Below are 19940 nucleotides of genomic sequence, written 5' to 3'. Positions count from 1 at the left end.
GATGTTTTAATTATAAAATCAATTTTAACTAGAAATGTTAAAGTCGATAGTTTATTGAGTACAGATTGGTTATAGATTTTTGTCATACAAACGTAATTACCGTTTACCCTGTACCTTGCTATGGACCTTGTTCTTTTCATACATTATTTCATTTAATCTTCAGTATATGTAAACTTTAATGACATAAGTAATAAAAAAATCAGTAGGGATAAATACTTTAACACAAAAAAATCTTGGCTTAGCACGGGGGCTAGATTTGAAAAAATATTGATCCTCCTATAACATACTGTATTTCTCCCTCTTTTGAAATATCATCACATTTCATTATTGGTTTACTGTTTTACTATCTTTTCTGCTAGATGGTGGACTCCAGGAAAGTGGAATAGTTTACTGGCCTGTTTTATTCACCATGGTATCCACATCTATCACCATTTCTAGCAATATTGAATAGTTAATACATACTGATTGAGTAAATAAAAGATTAAGTAACTAAATCTATGTTAATAATATTTAACTATTGCCCTTTGCCTCTGCTGTTTTCTTTTTCTGTTTCCGCCTCCCTCACGTTTCTTCAGATTCAGCCCTATTTGGGATCTATCTTCTTATTCTCTATGCGTCCTTCTTAGATATCACTTATAGAACTGAATTTCTCTAGGATAAGATTTTGAAGGCAAATTGTTTTTGCAGTATACTTTTTAATAAGAATCAAATATCATTTTGTGCTGGGAACTGCCCAAGTTTCTATTATAGAGCATCACCATAATTATTTCCTTTAGAAAAAAATCTGCTAGGAGTAATCACACTACAGTAATTAAGATGATTTTCCTATTAAGTTGTGCCAGGTATAACTTATGCATTATGCCACTGATGACATGTCTTTTGGATGTTATGATGACATAGTCATGTTTACTTTGCAAATTCATAAATTTTAGTTTTTGGGAAAGTACCAGATTACTGAAGCAAAAAAGGCACAACCACAACTGTGAAAATTCAGATAAAAGTGTCAGTTACAACAGTATTTCACACACCAATGTACACACACACACACACACACACACACACAACACAAGCCCGGTTATGTTGTGTGGAATAGGGGATTTGAATATGAAACAGAACGGCTGAACTTTAGCGAGTCTCTTGGCTACCATTTAACAAGGTATACTTTGCAATATTATAGAAATCAGGTGTTTGGTATGGTGTTATAGTGGCCCAGCAGGAGCAATTTGCCAATGCTTATACTGGGTAAAATAAAGTAGTTGTTCTTTCATTCTTAATTTCATGGTACAAATTTAGAACATTGAGAGATACCAAATGACCTCATCTGTAAATTAGGGATAGTAAAAGTATAATAAAAGTATTACCTCATAGGGTGAGTGTGAATAGTAAGTGAGCTAATGTATGTAAACTGCTTAGAACAGTGTCTGCCACATAGTGCATGTCACTCTGCTTTGAATATTGCTGTTTGAAACCTGTTTGCCCACAATTAACATTGAGTCTGAGGAATACATACTGTGGGGATCTTGATGAAGGACCTGTGTCAGGGTGAAGATGATTTTTGCATTGCAGATTAACATGATGAGAAGAGGGATGATGAAGAGGCAGCTGAAGGTGAAAAAGTTATAAAAGGCCTGATGCCACCATTGTGGAAAACTGCAGTGTGTGACACATTGAGAGAAACCATCTGTCTGCCCAGAGCTGTCTGCTAAGTGGATCATCCGGAAGATGTATAACTGTATGAGAAAAGAAAACAATTAAAAGATGGTGTTACTTTCTTTCAAACAGTATTTGCATGTTTTCTTGAAAGCTTTTTCCTTCTGTATTCTCCAGGTCTTCTAACACGTTGTTGCCCAAAGCAATGACTAAGCTCCTTGATGTAATCCTTTTGTCACTTCAATGAGAAGCTGTAAAGTGGATCTTTACTTAAAATATGTTTGGGTAATGTGAATGGATCTATAGGATTTTGGATTTTTTGGAAACTATTTCAACCTAGCAGAATGATCAGCAACCAGGGATTTAAACATTGTTGTATTTCAATTTCAGTTGCAATTATGCTGAGTAAACCTTTTGGAAGTGATTTTGTCCATCATAACTGTAGCAGCTAAAGCTGTATCTAGCAGTTAGAATGTGCTCCCCAAATACATACTTAAATTTTATTTTTTGAAACAGAAAACCCCATTCAAATGGTCAAAGACATGAATAGACCATTTACAAAAGATGTAACAGTGGCCCTTAAACATGTGAAAAGATGTTCAACCTCACTTGTGTGAAGAAAAATGCCTATTAAGGCTATAGTGACATAGCATTTTTCACTATAAGGATTGGCAAAAATTAAAAATAACATACTTTCATGGGCAAGTTGTAAGAAAATATAGACTCTCCCACATTGCTAGTAGGAATGCAAATTGGCACAACCACTAGGGAGAAGAATTTAGCAATAGCTAGCATAACTATATCTGAATTTACCTTTGACCCAGCAATCTGAATCCAGGATTTTACCCTGAAGATACACTCCCACCTCTGTTATATGAAAATACATAGGCAGAAAGTTATTCATTGATGCATTGTTTGTAATTGAAAAAACATTAAAAATAACAAATACCAATTCATGGAACAGTAGGTGAATAAACTGTGGTGGACCACACAACAGAGTGCTATACAGCTGCAAAAAAAGAGTAAGGAAAATCTCTGTATATTTATGTGCATGTGTGTGTGTGTGTATTTATTTTCTAGCTGTCTTCTGGGAGCCTAGGAAAAATGATATCCCAGTAGCAATAAGCACATCCAGCACTCTAGTACCCAGATCTTGTTTTCTAAATACCATTCTCTACCAAAAGGAACCAGACAGAGTTCATTGGAGAGGTGAGTGAGCCCAAGGGTGACAAGCAAACTGCAATATGTGCTTGGAACAGTTTGTGCCAAAAAGTCAAGAAGTACTAAAAGAATAATGGAGCATGTCAAAAAGAGCTCTGGAGCCAGCTTGAAAGTACTCCCATTGGTCAAATCTGGGACAGTTTAAGCATTGAAAACAAAACCAAAAATAAATAAACCAAAAAAAAAAAAAAAAACCAAAACAACAACAACAAAAATCCTGATAAAAGGAATGATTAACAATAAAATGAAGAATCCATGAATTCTTGGTGATAGTAATTACAAAAGAATGACTACAAATAAATGGGGAGGGGAAAAAAGCTCTTTGTTACTGTAGAAAGCCAAATAATGTATAAGGAATAATGAAAGTAGTGATTACCAAATGGTAATAATAAGTGATTTAGGCAAGCATCATCAATGGATGGTAAAAACATGGATGAAATTTGAAGAAAGCAGGGTATTAACATCATCTTGAAGTATTTACCTGCAAGACAGCTTTTCTTATAAAGAGTAAAATTAATAACTTTACAGTAGATAACCAAATAATTAAATTAACATAGCCAATAATGGGACCAACTGACAACATCTGCTTCCTTATATAATGCATTGACAGGTACTAACCATCACTTCTTTGCTATCTTGGATTATAACCTTGGATTCTTTTTTGTTAAAAGGAACATTTTTGGGACAGTTGCTCAGGTATGAATAAGTTATATAGATTAGAATAGTATTTTTTCAGTGTTAATTTCCTGATTTTTGTTTGATACTTGTACTGTGGGTATGTGCCAGAAAAAACAAGACAAAACAATACAAAAAAAACAACACTGAAGTATCAAAAGGGACATCATATCTGAATTTACTTTTAAACAATTTAGAAAAAAATTTATAGGAAACAAAGCAAATGAGTAATGTAGTAAAATGTTAATATTTGGGGAAACTGAGGGAAAGATACTCCAGAAAACTGTATGATTCTTGCAACCTTTCTCTAAGTGTGAAGTTATTTTGTTGTTGTTTTTAAAACACAAATGAATCAACCATTTAAGAAACGTTGCAAAGATGACAGAGTAGTTGGGGGACCCTATGCTTGCCTCATTCCTTGAACACAGCCAGATAAATATAAAATCATTCTGAACACGCAAGTAATTGGTCTGAGGACTGAGAGACAATCTGCACATCTAGAGGGAGAAAAATGGCCACATAGTGGAAGATAGGAACTGTGGAGAGTTGTTGGGGCAGAAATGAATTGTAGGTGCTGTAGAGGGGAGGGAACCCTGATCACAGAGAGAGGGGAGAGAGAGAAAGCAGCATACAGGGGATTGCACAAGAAAAACACTTCCCCAAAAGCATTCACTGGGAAAATGAAAGGGGCTGATTATTGTAAGTTTTTACAAGCAGCAGAACTCAAAGTCTGAAGTTTTAGAAGTCTGCACCATTGCTGGAATCATGCCTGGCAGGCTTAGCGATGCTCCTGTGGGGAAGGAGGACAGAGGCCCAGGAGCAGACAGTGTGCTCTGAGGATCTTTTGGGTTGCACTGAAAAAGACATTTCCCTTATTGGAGTGTATTTGGGAGAGGTGGCTTTGCCTCTCAGAGGACAAAAGAAATGGTGGCACCATTGAGAGGTCCCATTAATTAGCATAGCAGCAGAGTCACCTGCTGAGGACAGCTAACCTGGAAGTCAGTTTTTGGCTGTGTTTTATCATAAACTCTGAGCCCCTGCATGGTTGTGTGACTTCTTTTCTGAGACAAACTGGCACCAACCACAGTGCAATGAGAACTTTCCCTAAAAGATCAGTGCATGTCCCTAAAATTTGGAGTTTGGAAACCCAGCCACATGCCTGAGCTAAAACACAGGAGCACTGAACGAGATAGCTCAGACACAGACAAGGTGAAGGCAGGGTTCTGATGGAAGCCTGGAACACAAGAGTAGAGATTGTTCACACTTATGTGAGGGCTTGCTGAAAAGAGATCTGTGTGAGCTCCCCTTTCCTGGGACAAGAAAATGAGGTGGCACCATTTTCACCCACCCATCAGCACAGACAGATTTCAGTGAGCAACACAGCACTCCCAGAGGAGGCTGAAGCTGCTTACATCAAGCCCTGCCCCACTGTGCCCTGCAGGTGCACCTCTACTAGGGCAAGTCAGCCTGAGAACCAGTGCAGGAGGCCCCTCCCCCAGAAGACCAGCACAAGCCCCTCACCCTCCATATGTACCAAGTCTACTGACCATAGAGTGATGCAACGCTTTAGCTCTAGGGGGAAACAGGATCTTGGCTTTTCTAACAAGCAGACCAAAACCAAATGGTTAAAACTTGCCACATCAGGATAAGGTCCAAACACTCCTCACTGCAGGTAAGAAGAATCTCTGCAGAGGACTGATCTGAGGGGAAAAAGCAGCCAAGACACTACAGCAGGGTGCACACAGCATACACCAAAAAAACTTTCTGAAGTGCCAGGCCCTGGACAGTATATAACCTCTTCTTAATATAGCCATTATATTCAGAGGCAGGAAACGTAACGGTCTTTCCTAACAATAGAAGACAGAGATCTAGGCAAATGCTAAGATGGGAAAGTTCATCCCAAAAGAAAGAACAAGAAGAGGTCGCAGCCAGGGATCTAACCAAAACAGATGTAAGTAATATGCCTGAACTAGAATTTAAAACAACAATCATAAGGATACTACCTCAGCTTGAGAAAAGTATAGAAGACACTAGGGATTCCCTTATTGCAGAGATGAAAGAATTAAAACCAGTCAAGCTAAAATAAAAAATGTTGTAACTGAGATGCAAAACTGATCAGTGTAATGACAACAAGGATGGAAGAAGCTAAGGAACGAATAAGTGATATAGAAGATGAAATTAGGGAAAATAATGAAGTTGAAAAGAAGCAGGAGAGAAAAATATTGGATCATGAATGTAGACTTAGGGAACTCAGTGACTCCATAAAGCATAATAATATTTGTATCATAGGAGTCCTAGAAGAAGGAGGGGAAAAGGGGCAGAGGGTTTATTTGAGTAAATTATAGCTGAAAACTTCCCTAATCTGGGGAAGGAAACAGACATTGAAATCCAGAAGGCATAGAGAACCCCCATCAAAATCAACAAAAGGAGGCCAACAGTAAAACATAGTAGTAAACTTTGCAAAATACACAGATAAGGAAATAATCCTGAAAGTAGGAAGGGAAAAAAATCATTAACCTACAAGGGAAGACAAATAAGTTTTGCAGCAGATCTCTCCACAGAAACTTGGCAGGCCAGAGGGAGTGGCATGATATAGTCAATGTGCCACATGGGAAAAATATTCAGCCATCAGTGCATTATCCAACAAGACTGTCATTCAGAATAGGAGGAATGATAAAGAATTTCCTAGACAAACAAAAACTAAGAGTTTGTGATCACTAAACCAACCCTGCGAGAAATATTAAAGGGGACTCTTTGAGTGGGAAAGAAAGACCAATAACACCAAACATTAGAAGGAACAGAGAAAATCTCCAGAAACAATGACTTTACAGGTAATACAATGGCACTAAATTCATATCTATCAATTAATCACTCTGAATGTAAAAATTACTAAATGCCCCAATCAAAAGACATATGGTAACAGAATGGATAAAAAAATAAGACCCATTGCTGTGCTGCCTACAAGAGGCTCATTTTAGACCTAAAAACACCTGCAGGTTGAAATTGAGAGGATGGAGAATAATTTATCATGCTAATGGACATCAAAAGAAAGCCAGAGTAGCCATACTTATATCAGACAAACTAGATTTTAAACCAAAGATTGTAACAAGTGATGAAGGACACTAAATCATAAGTAAAGGATCTATCCAACCAGAAGAACTAAGAATAATATCTAAGAATATATCTAATAAGATCTAAATATTTATACTCCCAATTTGGGAGAACCCAAAGATATAAATCAATTAATAACAAACATAAAGAAATTAATTGATAATAATACAGTAATAGGAAGGGGCTTTAAACACCCCGTTTACAGCAATGGACAGATCATCTAAGCAGATCAACAAGGGAAAAATGGCTTTGATGACACACTAGACTAGATGGACTTAACAGATATATTCAGAACATTTCATCCTAACACAGCAGAATATTCCCCTTTTTTAGTTCACATGGAACATTGTACAGAATACATCACATACTGGGTCACAAATCAGGCCTTAACAAGTACAAAAAGACTGAGTTCATACCATGCATATTTGAAGACCACAATGCTATGAAACTTGAAGTCAGCCACAAGAAAAAATCTGGAAAGACCACAAATACATGGAGATTAAAGAATATCCTACTAAAGAACAAATGGGTTAACTAAGAAATGAAAGAAGAAATAAAACAAATATATGGAGAAAAATGATAATGAAAATATGACAGTTCAAAATCTTTGGGATGTAGCAAAGGTAGTCAAAAGTGAGAAGTGTATACCAATACAGGCCTACCTTAAGAAGCAAGAAAAGTTTCAAATTCACAAGCTAACCTTACACCTAAAGGAGCTAGAAAAGGAACAGCAAATAAAGTCTAAAGCCAAAAAAGGAAGGGAAATAATAAAGCTTAGAGCAGAAATAAATGATGTGGAAACAAAAACAGCAGAAGAGATCAATGAAACTAAGAGCTGGTTCTTTGAATAAATTAATAAAATTGATACATCTCCAGCCAGACTTACCAAAAAGAAAAGAGGACCCAAATAAATAAAATCACAAATGAAAGAGAAGAGATCACAACCAACACCATAGAAATGAAACAATTATAAGAGAATATTAGGAAAAATTTTATGTCAACGAACTGGGCAATCTGGAAGAAGTAGATAAATTCCTGGAAACATACAAACTACCAAAACAAACAGGAAGGAATAAAAAAAACTGAACAGACTTGTAACTAGTTAAGAAATTAAATCAGTAATCAAACATCTCCCAACAAACTAAAATCCAGGGCCAGATGGCTTCCCAGGGGAATTCTACCAAACATTTAAAGAAGAGTTAATATCTATTCTTCTCAAACTGTTCCCCCCACCAAAAAAAAAAATAGAAATAGAAACTTCCAAACTCATTCTATAAGGCAAGTATTACCTTGATTCTAAAACCAGACAAAGACCCCACCAAAGGCCAATATCTCTGATGAACATAGATGCAAAAATTCTCAACAAGATACTCATAAATCAAATCCAACAGTACATGAAAGGAATTATTCACCATGATCAAGAGGGATTCATTTCCGGGCTGCAGGTATGATTTAATATTTGCACATCAATGTGTTGCACCACACTAATAAAAGACAAGAACCATATGATCCTCTCAATAGATGCAGAAAAAGCATTTGACAAAATACAACATTATTCATAAAAACCCTCAACAAAGTAGGGATAGAGGAACATACCTCAACATCATAAAGGCCATGTATGAAAAACCCATAGCTAATATCATCCTCAATGGGAAAAAACAGCGCTTTTCCCCTACAGTTATTAACAAGACAAGGATGTCCACTCTCACCAATGTTATTTACCATAGTAATGGTAGTCTTGCCTCATCAATCAGACAACAAAAAGAAATAAAAAACATACAAATTGGCAAGGAAGAAACCAACCTTTCACTATTCATAGACAACACGCTACTGAAAAACTCCACCGAAAATTACTAGAACTGATATGTGAATTTAGCCAAGTTGTAGAATAGAAAATCAACTTACAGAAATCTGTTGCATTTCTATATATCAATAATGAAGCAGGAGAAAGAGAAATCAAAGAATTGATCTAATTTATAATTGAACCAAAAACCATAAGACAGATAGGAATAAACCTAGCCAACGAAGTAAAATATCTGCACACTGAAAGTTATGGAATACTTCTGGAAGAAATTGAGGATAACACAAAGAAATGGAAAAATATTCCATGCTCATGGATTGGAAGAACAAATATTGTTAAAAAGTCTATACTACCCCAAGAAATCTACACATTTAATGCAACTCCTATCAAAATACCACCAGCATTTTTCACAGAACTAGAACAAACAATTGTAAAATTTGTATGGAACAACAAAAGACCCCAAATAGCCAAAGGAATCTTGAAAAGGCAAAGCAAAGCTGGAAGTATTACAATTTCAGATGTCCAGTTATATTACAAAGCTGCAATCACCAGATAGTATGGTATTGGCACACAGACACATAGATCAATGGAACAGAACAGAAAACCCAGAAATGGACCCACAACTATATGGTCAACTAATCTTTAACAAAGCAGGGAAGAATATCCAATGGAAAAAAGACAGCCTCTTCAACAAATGATGGTGGGAAAACTGGACAGCAGTATACAGAACGATAAAACCAGACGACTTTTTATACCAAACAGAAAAATAAATTCAAAATGGATGAAAGACCTAAATGTGAGACAGGAAGCCAAATCCTACAGGAGAACATAGGTAGCAACCTCTTTGACATCAGCTGTAGCAACTTCTTACTAGACATGTCACTGGAGGCAAGGGAAACAAAAGCAAAAATAAACTATTGGGATTTAATCAAGATAAAAAGCTTCTGCACAGCGAAAGGAACAGTCAACAAAACTTAAAGGCAGCCTACAGAATAGGAGAAGATATTTGCAAATGACATATCTGATAAAGGGTTAGTATCCAAAATTTATAAAGTATTTATGAAACTCAACACCCAAAACCAAATAGTCCAGTTAAGAAACAGGCAGAGCCATGAACAGACATTTTTCCAAAGATATACAGATGGCTAACATCCACATGAAAAGATGCTGAACATCACTCATCATCAACGCAATACAAATCAAAATCACAATGAGATACCACCTCACACCTGTCAGAATGGTTAATGTTAGCAACTCAGGAAACAGATACTGGCAAGGAAGCAGAGAAAGGGGAACCCCCTTGCCCCATTTGTGGGAATGCAAACTGGCACAGCCACTGTAGAAAACAGTATTGAGGTTCCTAAAAAGTTAAAAATAGAAGTACTTACAAGCCAGCAATTACACTGGTGTTTATCCAAAGGATACAAAAATACTGGTTGAGGGGGCATATCACCCGAGGTTTATAGCAGCATTATCAATAATAACCAAACTATGGTGGTGCCTGGGTGGCTGAGTCAGTTGATTTCGGCTCAGGTCATGGCCCAGGGTTGTGGGATTGAGTCCTGCATCAGGCTGCATGCTGAGTGTAGAGCCTGCTTAAGATTTTGTCTCTCTCTCTCTCCCCCTCTGCCCCTCTTCCCTGACTATACTCTCCCTGAAACAAGTAAAATAAAGTAACATAACATAACATAACATAAAAATAAAATAAAATAAAATAACAACAAAAGCAATAGCCAAACTATGGAAAGAATCCAAATGTTCATCAATCGATGAATGTATAAAGAAGAGGTGGTATATATATATATATATATATATATATATATATATATATAATAGTATATTTTTCGGTCATCAGTCATCAAAAAGAATGAAATCTTGCCATTTGCAATGACATATATGGAGCTGGAGTGTATTATGCTAAGTGAAATAAGTCAGTCAAAGACAAATCCTATATGATTTTACTCACATGTGGAATTTAAGAAACAAAACAGGTAAAGATAGGGAAAGGGGAAAAAAGAGAGGAAGGGAAACCATAAGAGAACAGACTGAAGGTTGATGGTGAAAGGCGGGTGGGGAATGGGTTAGATGGGTGATGGATATTAAGGAGGGCACTCGTTGGGATGAGCATGGGGTGTTATATGTAACTCATGAATTACTAAATTGTACACCTGAAACCAATTTACCATATGTTAACTATCTAGAATTTAAATAAAAATTTGAAATAAGAAAGAATAAAGAAATGTTGCCAAGTACTTTTCAAAAACACATACTAATGAATATACACTGAAATTTTCCCCATTTATCAAGTGAACTTCTTACCTAGTCATTTCCAAGCTTCTCCACTGAGAAACTTCATTTTACCATGACACATTATTAAAATGAAAATATAAGAGTGACCAAGCATTTTAAAACTAATAGCAAATAAATTCAAACAAAAACGTTACAGGATTTTTACAATTTTAAGCAATTGAGGGACAGTATTTATTTTTTAAAGTCTTTAATTGAATTAATAAATCCAATTAATTAATTCCACAGGCCCAGGATTTGTTTCCTTTTTGGGGTGATGGAGTGGTAGTGGAGTATGCTTTTAAAAAAACACAACAACCCTATATTTCCTTTCTTTGCTTGTAGAGAAATTTAATATAATATAAATATAATAAACTAAATAAAATATAAGTAAAATAATATAAAATATAATGCTCTATCTTTTATTTGTAATTAAAATGTTGATTTTCAGTTTCAGATCTTTTTTCAAGGGCAAAATAGTATTGTTAAATTAATCCACTAGAGGGTGCACAATGATCATATCATCAAATTTAAAGCTCAGAAACTCAAACATGTATTCAGCTAATTCTGTTTCATAATCCCGATCTTTTTCCGTATCACAAAGTAACCATTTAAGTTTTCCATACTTCTTTGCAGACTGACTTTAAATTTAAAGTTCAGTTCTGAATTTGACCCAACAGATGTTGTGAGTCTTTGGAAGTTACTTTACAAAGAACTTGAGAATCTAGCATTTCTTTAAAACCTTAGGTACTTCCCTCCACAACTTCCTGATCATACTTGGACCCAGATGATCCGAGTTTGACTTTCTTCTCTGCACTAGGCCACATTTTCACTTTAATATTTCATCTTTTTAAGTTAATATGATAAAACTTTAAATAAAATGGCTTTTTTTTTTTTTCCTGGTGCAAAAAGATGATTTATTAAAGCACCAGGACAGGTCCTCTGGGTGGAAGAGGTGCCTGGACCCTGAGGAGAGACTGATTATGTACTTGGGAGTTGGGGAAGGTAAAGTCAAAGGAGTGTGTTTCCAAAGGGATTTTCTTTCTTTTTTTTAAATATGAAATTTATTGTCTAATTGGTTTCCATACAACACCCAGTGTTCATCCCAGCAGGTGCCCTCCTCAATACCCATCACCCACCCTTCCCTCCCTGCCACCAGCCATCAACCCTCAGTTTGTTCTCAGTTTTTGAGTCTCTTATGTTTTGGCTCCCTCCCTCTCAAAAGAGATTTTCATATGCTAAAGAAAACTCATAGGACACTGGAGGCCTAGCTATCCTCAAGCTAAGGTTGTTTTTCCCTCTAGCAAAGCATTAACTTAAAGACAGTAAGGAGTTCCTGGAGAAAAGGTATATTGTGCCTGCCTCAAGTATTTGTCACTGGGCTGCAAGTTATAAGGAAATTTAATCTGACTTTGAAATAAAGTACTATGATTTGAGCTGATAGTTATCATCTTCATTTAATAAATGCTTATTTTTAAAGCAACTCCTTGTTCAAAAACTACTCTAGGTGCTCTCTGTCATAAAAGATGAACCAGATATATCCTGTTATCAGAGAATTTAAAATTTGGTAGGGGAGATAATAGCATGGTTATGACACCTGTCGTACGTACTAGGTAGACTGTGATAAGTGCTAAAAGAATGATATGGTAAAGTGTTATGGTAACTCAGAATCTTACTTTCTCATAAATTGTTTTAGCCTAGGTTCAGTTTATTTTGTGCTCCAAGGTCATGTTCATTTAAACGATTAGTATAGGGATCTACTTTAGTTCGTGGGTTGTTTGTTGGTTTTTTTTTCGTCTTTGGATTATATTTCTTTAATTTCTTTGTTTCTCCTTTCTCATACCTGACCTCAGTTCTCATCAGTATTTGCTTTATTTTGCCATAAATGAGAGAAGTATGTTTTCCTTCTTTACAGTCATTTGCATATGCTTCTTAGAGTATTATTTTTAATCCTCACCTTATCCCAGACTAATTACGTTGTCTAATCTTTTCCGGAGGTAATTATCTTTATTACTATTTTTAAATGTTTATTTATTTTGAGAGAAAGAGAGCCTGAGCAAGCAGAGGAGGTGCAGAGAGAGGGAGAGAGAGAGAGAGTCCTAAGTAGGCTTCACTCTGTCAGCAAAGAGCACGACACGGGGCTCGAACCTGTGAACAGTGAGATCATGACCTGAGCCGAAAGGAAGTGTCAGACGCTTAACCAACTGAGCCACCTGGGAAGTCCCAAGAGGTAATTATTTTTAGATAATGTACTTCATTCAGTTTCCTCATCTATAAAACAGAGATGTTAATAGTATTTACCTCTAGGGGCTGTCAAGACAATTAAATGATTTAATACTTGCCAAGCATTTCTAATAATGCCTGGCACACAGCACTTATATGAGTTATAAACATTATTATGAAAAAAATTTTAAGGCACACAATTTATAAATGTGTATTCATATGTTTATTTATTTATATATTTGTAAATGTATACCATATATTATTTCCTTATAGCTCTTTAGCATCTATTCTCAACTTAAGACTTTCCTGCCATATCCTTCTCCAGCATCCTACAGGAAAAAAGGAAATAGACAACATTGCATGGTGTGATATAGTGTAGTATTTAAAAGCTCTGGGTATGGAGTTAACTGGATATACTGACACCCACACTTACTAGACAGTAATCTTGGGCGTTGTATATAACATTCTTAACCTTAGTTTCTTTATGAATGAAAAAAAGATAATTGTATCCAATATAGAGAGTTGTTGGGAGCCTTACAGGAAATAATGCATGCAAAAGGATTTAGTATATTTCCCGGCACATATTTATGTCTTCAATAACTAACATTTATCATCATCATCATTATTGTTGTTATTCATGTATTTAGTATGCTACTACTATGTTCCAGTATAGTTCTTGGCATATTGTACACGTGTGACAAGTGTTTATTGAATTTAAGCTCCTTGTCAAGTTCAGAAACACATTCCATTCCTGTCAAGTGCATGTATATATATATTATATATATATATATATATACACACATACATATATATATACATATATACACACATACATAAATATACATTTATATAATTTTATATAAATTTATATATAAAATTTTATATTTATATTTATATATAAATTTATATAAATTTATATACATTATATATATATATTTTTTAATGTTCATTTATTTTTGAGAGAGCACAGACAGGTAGGGACAGAGAGAGGGCCGGGACGGAGGATCCTTAGCAGGTTCTGCGCTGACAACAGTGAGTCCGATGTGAGGCCCAAACTCATGAACTGCAAGATCATGACCTGAGCTGAAGTTGGATGCTCAACTGACTGAGCCACCCAGGCTCCCCCAGCCATGTATCTTTACACCAAAGACCAAAAGGATTTCTCATATATCATGCCTTCCGACCTGGGTTAATGTTAGAATTTAAAAGCTGTCCGAATGTATGCTCCATATTAACATGGATAAGCTAGTGGTATGAACTTCTGCAAATAAACTGCTACTCTGTAACTCTTGTGGTAAATGACTGTCATTGGAAAGCATGTGATTTTTGATTAGATATGGACACATCTAATTCAAGAAATGTTTTATCCTCAACATGCATTTACGAACCTAAACACACATAGTCTTAAAGCAGATTGCCTTTCAGGTCATGTTTGTTCCTTCTCTTCCTTTCCCTTCCTTTCCTTTTTCTTTTCTCCCTCTTCCTTCCCTCCTTGCCTCCCTCCTTGCCTGCCTGCCTTCTTCCTTCCTACCTTCCTCCTCCCTTCCTTCCTTCCTTTCTTATTTGACTGTTACAAATGATACCTTTAAGACTAGAACTATTATGCATCAGCATATATAGCTTTCAGAATGAGCAGGACAGCCTGGTGACTAGGGAGTAGATTGGCTAAACTTACTTATCAGTCAGAATGAATGTTATAATTTTGAGAGATTGGGAATAATCTTTATGTAAGCCAATTCTCTTTGCTGTCTCTTAAAGGATCATTTAATTTTCATGCTCGTATTTCCCTATTATTTTATCTCCTGACTTCAAAAACTCTTTATGAACAAAGGAATGAAAGCAGGAGGAGAGGAAGGAATGAACATTATCAGAGTGTTTAAAAATTAAGTCTTGTACTACATGATTTTATGTATCTTTATAATTTATTCTTCACAATTAGCTTTTAAACTTACAGTAATTTACTCAGAACCACAGAAATGGTAAGAGACAGCATTGAGATTTGAAACCAACTTTGTTAAAATCCAATATTCATGCCATTTCTACTATTCTATTGTCTTCCAAGCTTTGTTTCAGGGAAATCTAAGGTCTTTAGAGACCATGAGCAGGGCTAGTAAATGGTCAAGCAGAAGATTGGCTTCCCTTACCTCTCTTTAGCAAGAACAGCTCCACTTGTATGTTTCATTGGGGCTCCAGATAGAATTTTGCTTTTTTTTTTTAAGTTTACTTATTTATTTTTAGAGAGAGAGAGAGAACGAGTGTGAGAGGGAGAGGGGTAGAGAGAGAGGGACAGAGAATCCCAAGGAGGCTCTGTGCTGTCAGCACCACATTCAATGTGGGGCTCAATCTCACGAGCAGTGAGATCATGACCTGAGCCTAAATCAAGAGTTGGACGCTCAACCAACTGAGCCACCAGGCACCCTTAGAATTTTGCTTTTTTTTAAAAAAGTTCCATTACTAGGAAAAAGTTTGAAAGTTGAGCTATGCTATGCTGGAACTTCTGAAAATATATCCCCAGACCATCACAGAATTTCTCAAGCAATAGACAATCAATATATAAACCAGAGGATGATGATTAAATTCATCCTTTCAATGTAAATTAGCCGTTACAGGATGCACCTTTGTCAGTGGGCTTATCCATAGAGCATGGTGAAGCTTACTATGTGCCACAGTCTAGAAGTAAAAAGCCCTTTCAGTCTTTCATCTTCCCCATTAAACATGTGTAACATTAGTCATGGGATTAAAACCTCTTTTATTCAGAGAGACAGCAGAGAGACCGAGCTATAATAAAAAGAAAAACCGGACTTAATACAAAGACATGAGTCCAACAGGTCAAGTGACATTGAGAAAGTCAATGAATCCCTTTAAACCAGTTGTTTTTGCACTGCAGATTGTACCCATCAGTCAGTGGCAATCAACAGTAAATAATGAAACAGTAAATAATTAAATGGAGGGGCGTCAGTTGAGTGGTTGACTGTATTTGGGCTCAGGTCATGATCTTAACATTTTGTGGGATTGAGCCCTTCATGGGGCTCTGTGCTGACAGTGCGAAGTCTGTTTGGGATTATCTCTCTCCCTCTCTCTTTCTGCCCCTTCCCGACTCATGTTCTCTCTCTCAAAATAAGTAAACTTAAAAAAAAAAATGAAGTAGAATGGTGTTGAATATTTTATGAAAAATGTTCCCAGTTATAAGTGTGTGAGGAACAGACAAAGTCCCAATGTAGTATGCATTTCTTACTGCCAGAAAGGTGTGCACACCATTGCTTTCAAAGATTCTCTTTGTATGTTCTCTGATACACAGGGTGGTGGTAGTAACATGGCTGTTATGTGCTGCACAGAGTGAGGTTTTTCAGGAAGCTTCGGCAAAGTGCTTTACAAATATAATCTGCTGCTGAAAGTAAGGATGAATTATGTGTTTTACCAAATAAAAGAATACCATCATTTTCTGTGGCCCATATTCACATAAATCTCTCAGGAAGAGTGATGTATTTGAGGTCAGGCTATTACATGAAAATCCTAAACAATTCAAACTTAATTTCATAATTTCTTTTTACTATATCAAGACAAATAAGTATTTGGCACTATCTTTCTATTATTGCTGTGACATACTTAGATGAAGATAATTGAATTAATAAATCAATATTTTTATTATACCCTCTGGGACAGTGCTTAGAGAAGGTTGAAATTGTTAATTTGCATTTCAGTTATCACAATTTGACTTATTTCTACTTCTTCAGACTTTCATCAGTATCCTAACTTACCAACTACTTTCCAAACGGCTATACTTCTCCAAAGACCTTATACTGATATCATCATGTCCTAAAGCAAATGTTTTCAGCTCTTTTCACAGTTTGCCTTCCCTCCCCCTTCAAACAGAGAAACAAACAGGGAGACACTTCTGTTCTCAACCTACCTGCCTATTTCAATAGTTTCACTGTTAAAACTCCTTGGCTAAAAATATTAGAGCTTTAGTTTATACCGTTCTCTTTATCTCCTTAAATCCAATTTGTTGCCAAACTTTGTTTTTTGTTTGAAATGTCCCTCTTAAAATCAATGCTCTCTGAGACCACCCTAGCCACCAACCTAATCATTTCATTGTCAGAAAATTCAGAAAAGGTTTCTCTGTTTCTCGCAATTATTTGGGTCTATGAAAATTTTCCTAAAATATTTTTGTTAAAAAATCATTTTATTTCTTGCATAGGACTCACAAAGGATATGTGGCTCCCACATTAATTTCAGAATTTCCCCTGGTTATCAATGTCTTCTATAATATAGGTCCATTATACCTTTCATTCATTCATTTAAATGAATGAAGCCAATTTGTTTTTAAAGGAAAAAGTGAAGGATTTGTTTGATCTGCAGAGAAATTAGATCATCTGAACATTTAAAATTTCTATTTCTGCTAGTTGTCCTATTATGTACAGTGAATGTTAATGAAGTTGAACACAACAGAGTCTCCACTGTTTAAGAGTGTATTCCTTAATGACAAAGACGAGCAAATGCATGATCATGATGTTTTATGACAAATAGTACACGAGAAGTGGAAGACAAGGGAGCAACCACCAAATCTGATATCCTGCTGGTGCCACCTCTCAATCTTTCACTTCAGCCAGATAAGTGTCCCGTGAAAATTAATCACACATTTCAACCTTTCCTGAAAAATATATGTGATCCTTGACTTTTTTTTCTATCCAAATACCATTCATCTGAAAAAACTCAGCTTATCCTACTTTTTTCTTAAATCATTCCTTTACCATTTCAACTCTTACTCATTTCTCCTTCTTACACTGGTACTAGGTTTTATAAATGTTTAGTATATGGTTGTATTAGTTTTATAAAAGTATTCTCTCCACAACTGAATTACATTTTCTTGGGGGGTGGTTTCTTTGAAACCATCAGTATCATGCTCAGTGTGAAGAACCTAACTTGTTTATCTTTCCTAAGAAAAAGAATAAATAGGCAACACTCTTACTTTAAAGAAACAAAATGGAAAACTTAAACCATAGCCTTAGCTAAATAGTCTCATTTCAAGAGACGTATTTACTATACCCATTCTTGTATATTCAGTCACCGTGAGAATCGTCATATGCCTTTCTCCAGGAACATCAAAGTACTTTAGTTTTTCCCATTCCTCCTGCCATAAAACACACCCCAACTAAATTGATCTAATATCCATGAAATATTAGTTAAGTGAGGAATTGGTGGTGAAAATTTGGTGGCCCAACTTTTTAGTGTTTTAACTGTATTTAATGAGTTTTGCATGGCAGGATTTTTTGTTGTTGTTTTATGTTTCTTCTTTTTGTTTTTTAAAGCACCTGGCCCATTTAGAATGTCTACATAAATTCCATTTGTAGTGGCAGATTTTGGGAACATCCTGGTTAACCTTGATGCCATTTCTTGACACATCCTTGTACCCTGGGTTCATCATCATACGATACATTTACAAGCATAGAGACAATTTACTCATCTGTTATTAGGGAATCTTTGCTATTTGTAAGACCGTGTCCTTTTCTTCAGAGATATGACTGTTGAAAAAAAGGCAAATTCTACAGGCCAATTAACCAGGTTGCCTCAGATGAGGACAATCTGGAACAATATCTACCTGTACCTGATTTTGCTAACAGCCTGTTATGGTCTAAACTTTTTCCAGAAAAGCTCAAGTCAATCTCAGAGAAATATTCAGATTTCAGAAGTCCGGTGTTTCCCACTTTTCCTCTTTATTCAGTCCCACCCAGCTGCAAACTCCAGAACAACGTACTAGCTGACAATAGTTCTAAGTTGCGACAGAAACAGATTAGTTTCCACTCAAGAAATCCCAAATAAGACAAATTATAAATACTTTCTACCTATGCAAATTCCATAGTTCCTAAATATTCTCTCCATTCTCTCCATACCGTATCAACCAGAGCAAAAGAAGAACTAGAGGAAAGAATAAGATGGGGATGAGGTCCAATTGGACAATAGCCACATTTTTTGAGGAGCATTTACTATGTACTAGAGATTATGCTAGACACTTTAATACATTGTTCTTCTTATCTTTACAAAAGTTGCATAATATAGGCATTACCTCCATTTTATAAATGAAGGAACTGAAACCCAGAGAAGCTAAAAATTTGCCCAAGGTAACAGCCAGGATTAAACTTTGCTCTTGAATTTCCAGAATCCAAGCTCTTGAAGACAATACAATACTGCCTTTGACATACAATAATACAATACAATACTCAAGGTTAGATAGGAAATCTGTGATTGCCATATCCAAACAAGTTCATGATAATGGTTTACCTGTGGTCCAGCAAGGATACTACTGAGGAGCCATGCCAAGCCAATCATGGACTGTCCGAGCTTGCCATTGCTTTTCACAGCTAGAGGCCTCGTGATGGCCAGGGAGCGGTCTAGGCTGATCACTACCATCATGAAAGCTGGGGCATACATGGAGAAAAGCTTCAGATAGCTGAGAACTTTGCAGAGGAGCTCTCCAGCATACCATTGAACTGTAATATTCCACATCCCATCTAGTGGCATGACAAGCAGAGTCTCCAACAGGTTGGCTAAGGTCAGATGTTTTAAAAGCATCTTCATTCTCGAAAGCTTTTTTCCTTTCTCTTTCTTCTGAGTCCACTTCTGAAGTTTCAACAAGAAAGAAGCATTAAAAGTTGTAGAGAGTAGAAAAAGGAAGAAAGTAACCGTCACTCGGATCTTTCCAGATAATGTCAGTGTGGGGAGGTTGCCCTGCATCAGTGGGATGCTGTTGTTTATGGCTGAGCAGTGATTCTGATTCTGTTCAGGAGGGGCACTTGCCATACCTCCTGACTGATAGAGCTTCAAGACTTGTGTTTCTGGCACTTCTGATGTTTTATTGTAACCTAGCCCAAAGCCCTGTTTTATTTCTGCCTTCTTTAGATGGAAACGTCACAGGTGTAGATTTATGTCAAATTTTGTCCCTGAGCTAGTTTATATTTAATGTAAAAGATCAAGG

The 19940-nt window shown here is 36.1% G+C and overlaps 1 protein-coding gene and 1 long non-coding RNA gene across 3 annotated transcripts in view; one reads left to right on the top strand and one right to left on the bottom strand.

The window, feature by feature from the left end:
* LOC121034901 (uncharacterized) overlaps positions 1-2641 on the top strand; it is a 19037-nt gene extending 16396 nt beyond the window's left edge. Inside the window, exon 2 of the long non-coding RNA XR_005792662.1 lies at positions 1567-2641. This is a non-coding gene — a long non-coding RNA (uncharacterized LOC121034901). The remainder of the gene's footprint in view (positions 1-1566) is intronic.
* Positions 1-19940, bottom strand: part of GNRHR (gonadotropin releasing hormone receptor) — a 21116-nt gene extending 1176 nt beyond the window's left edge. The window contains exons 1-2 of one of the 2 annotated variants that reach the window (XM_040482118.1): positions 19247-19940; positions 1511-1602 (exon numbers count right to left, since the gene is read on the bottom strand). In XM_040482118.1, the coding sequence (XP_040338052.1) occupies positions 1511-1602; positions 19247-19765 (611 nt within the window). In that variant the 5' untranslated portion in view covers positions 19766-19940. Of the gene's footprint in view, positions 1-1510; positions 1731-19246 lie in introns of both variants that reach the window. The other variant, XM_040482109.1, reaches the window with a different exon arrangement.

The sequence above is a fragment of the Herpailurus yagouaroundi genome, unplaced genomic scaffold (genome assembly GCF_014898765.1).
Source record: "Herpailurus yagouaroundi ecotype Mexico unplaced genomic scaffold, PumYag 28, whole genome shotgun sequence".
Taxonomy (NCBI): Eukaryota; Metazoa; Chordata; class Mammalia; order Carnivora; family Felidae; genus Herpailurus; species Herpailurus yagouaroundi.
The sequence above is the reverse complement of the archived record's forward strand: the minus strand, read 5'-3'. Positions and strand labels throughout refer to the sequence as shown.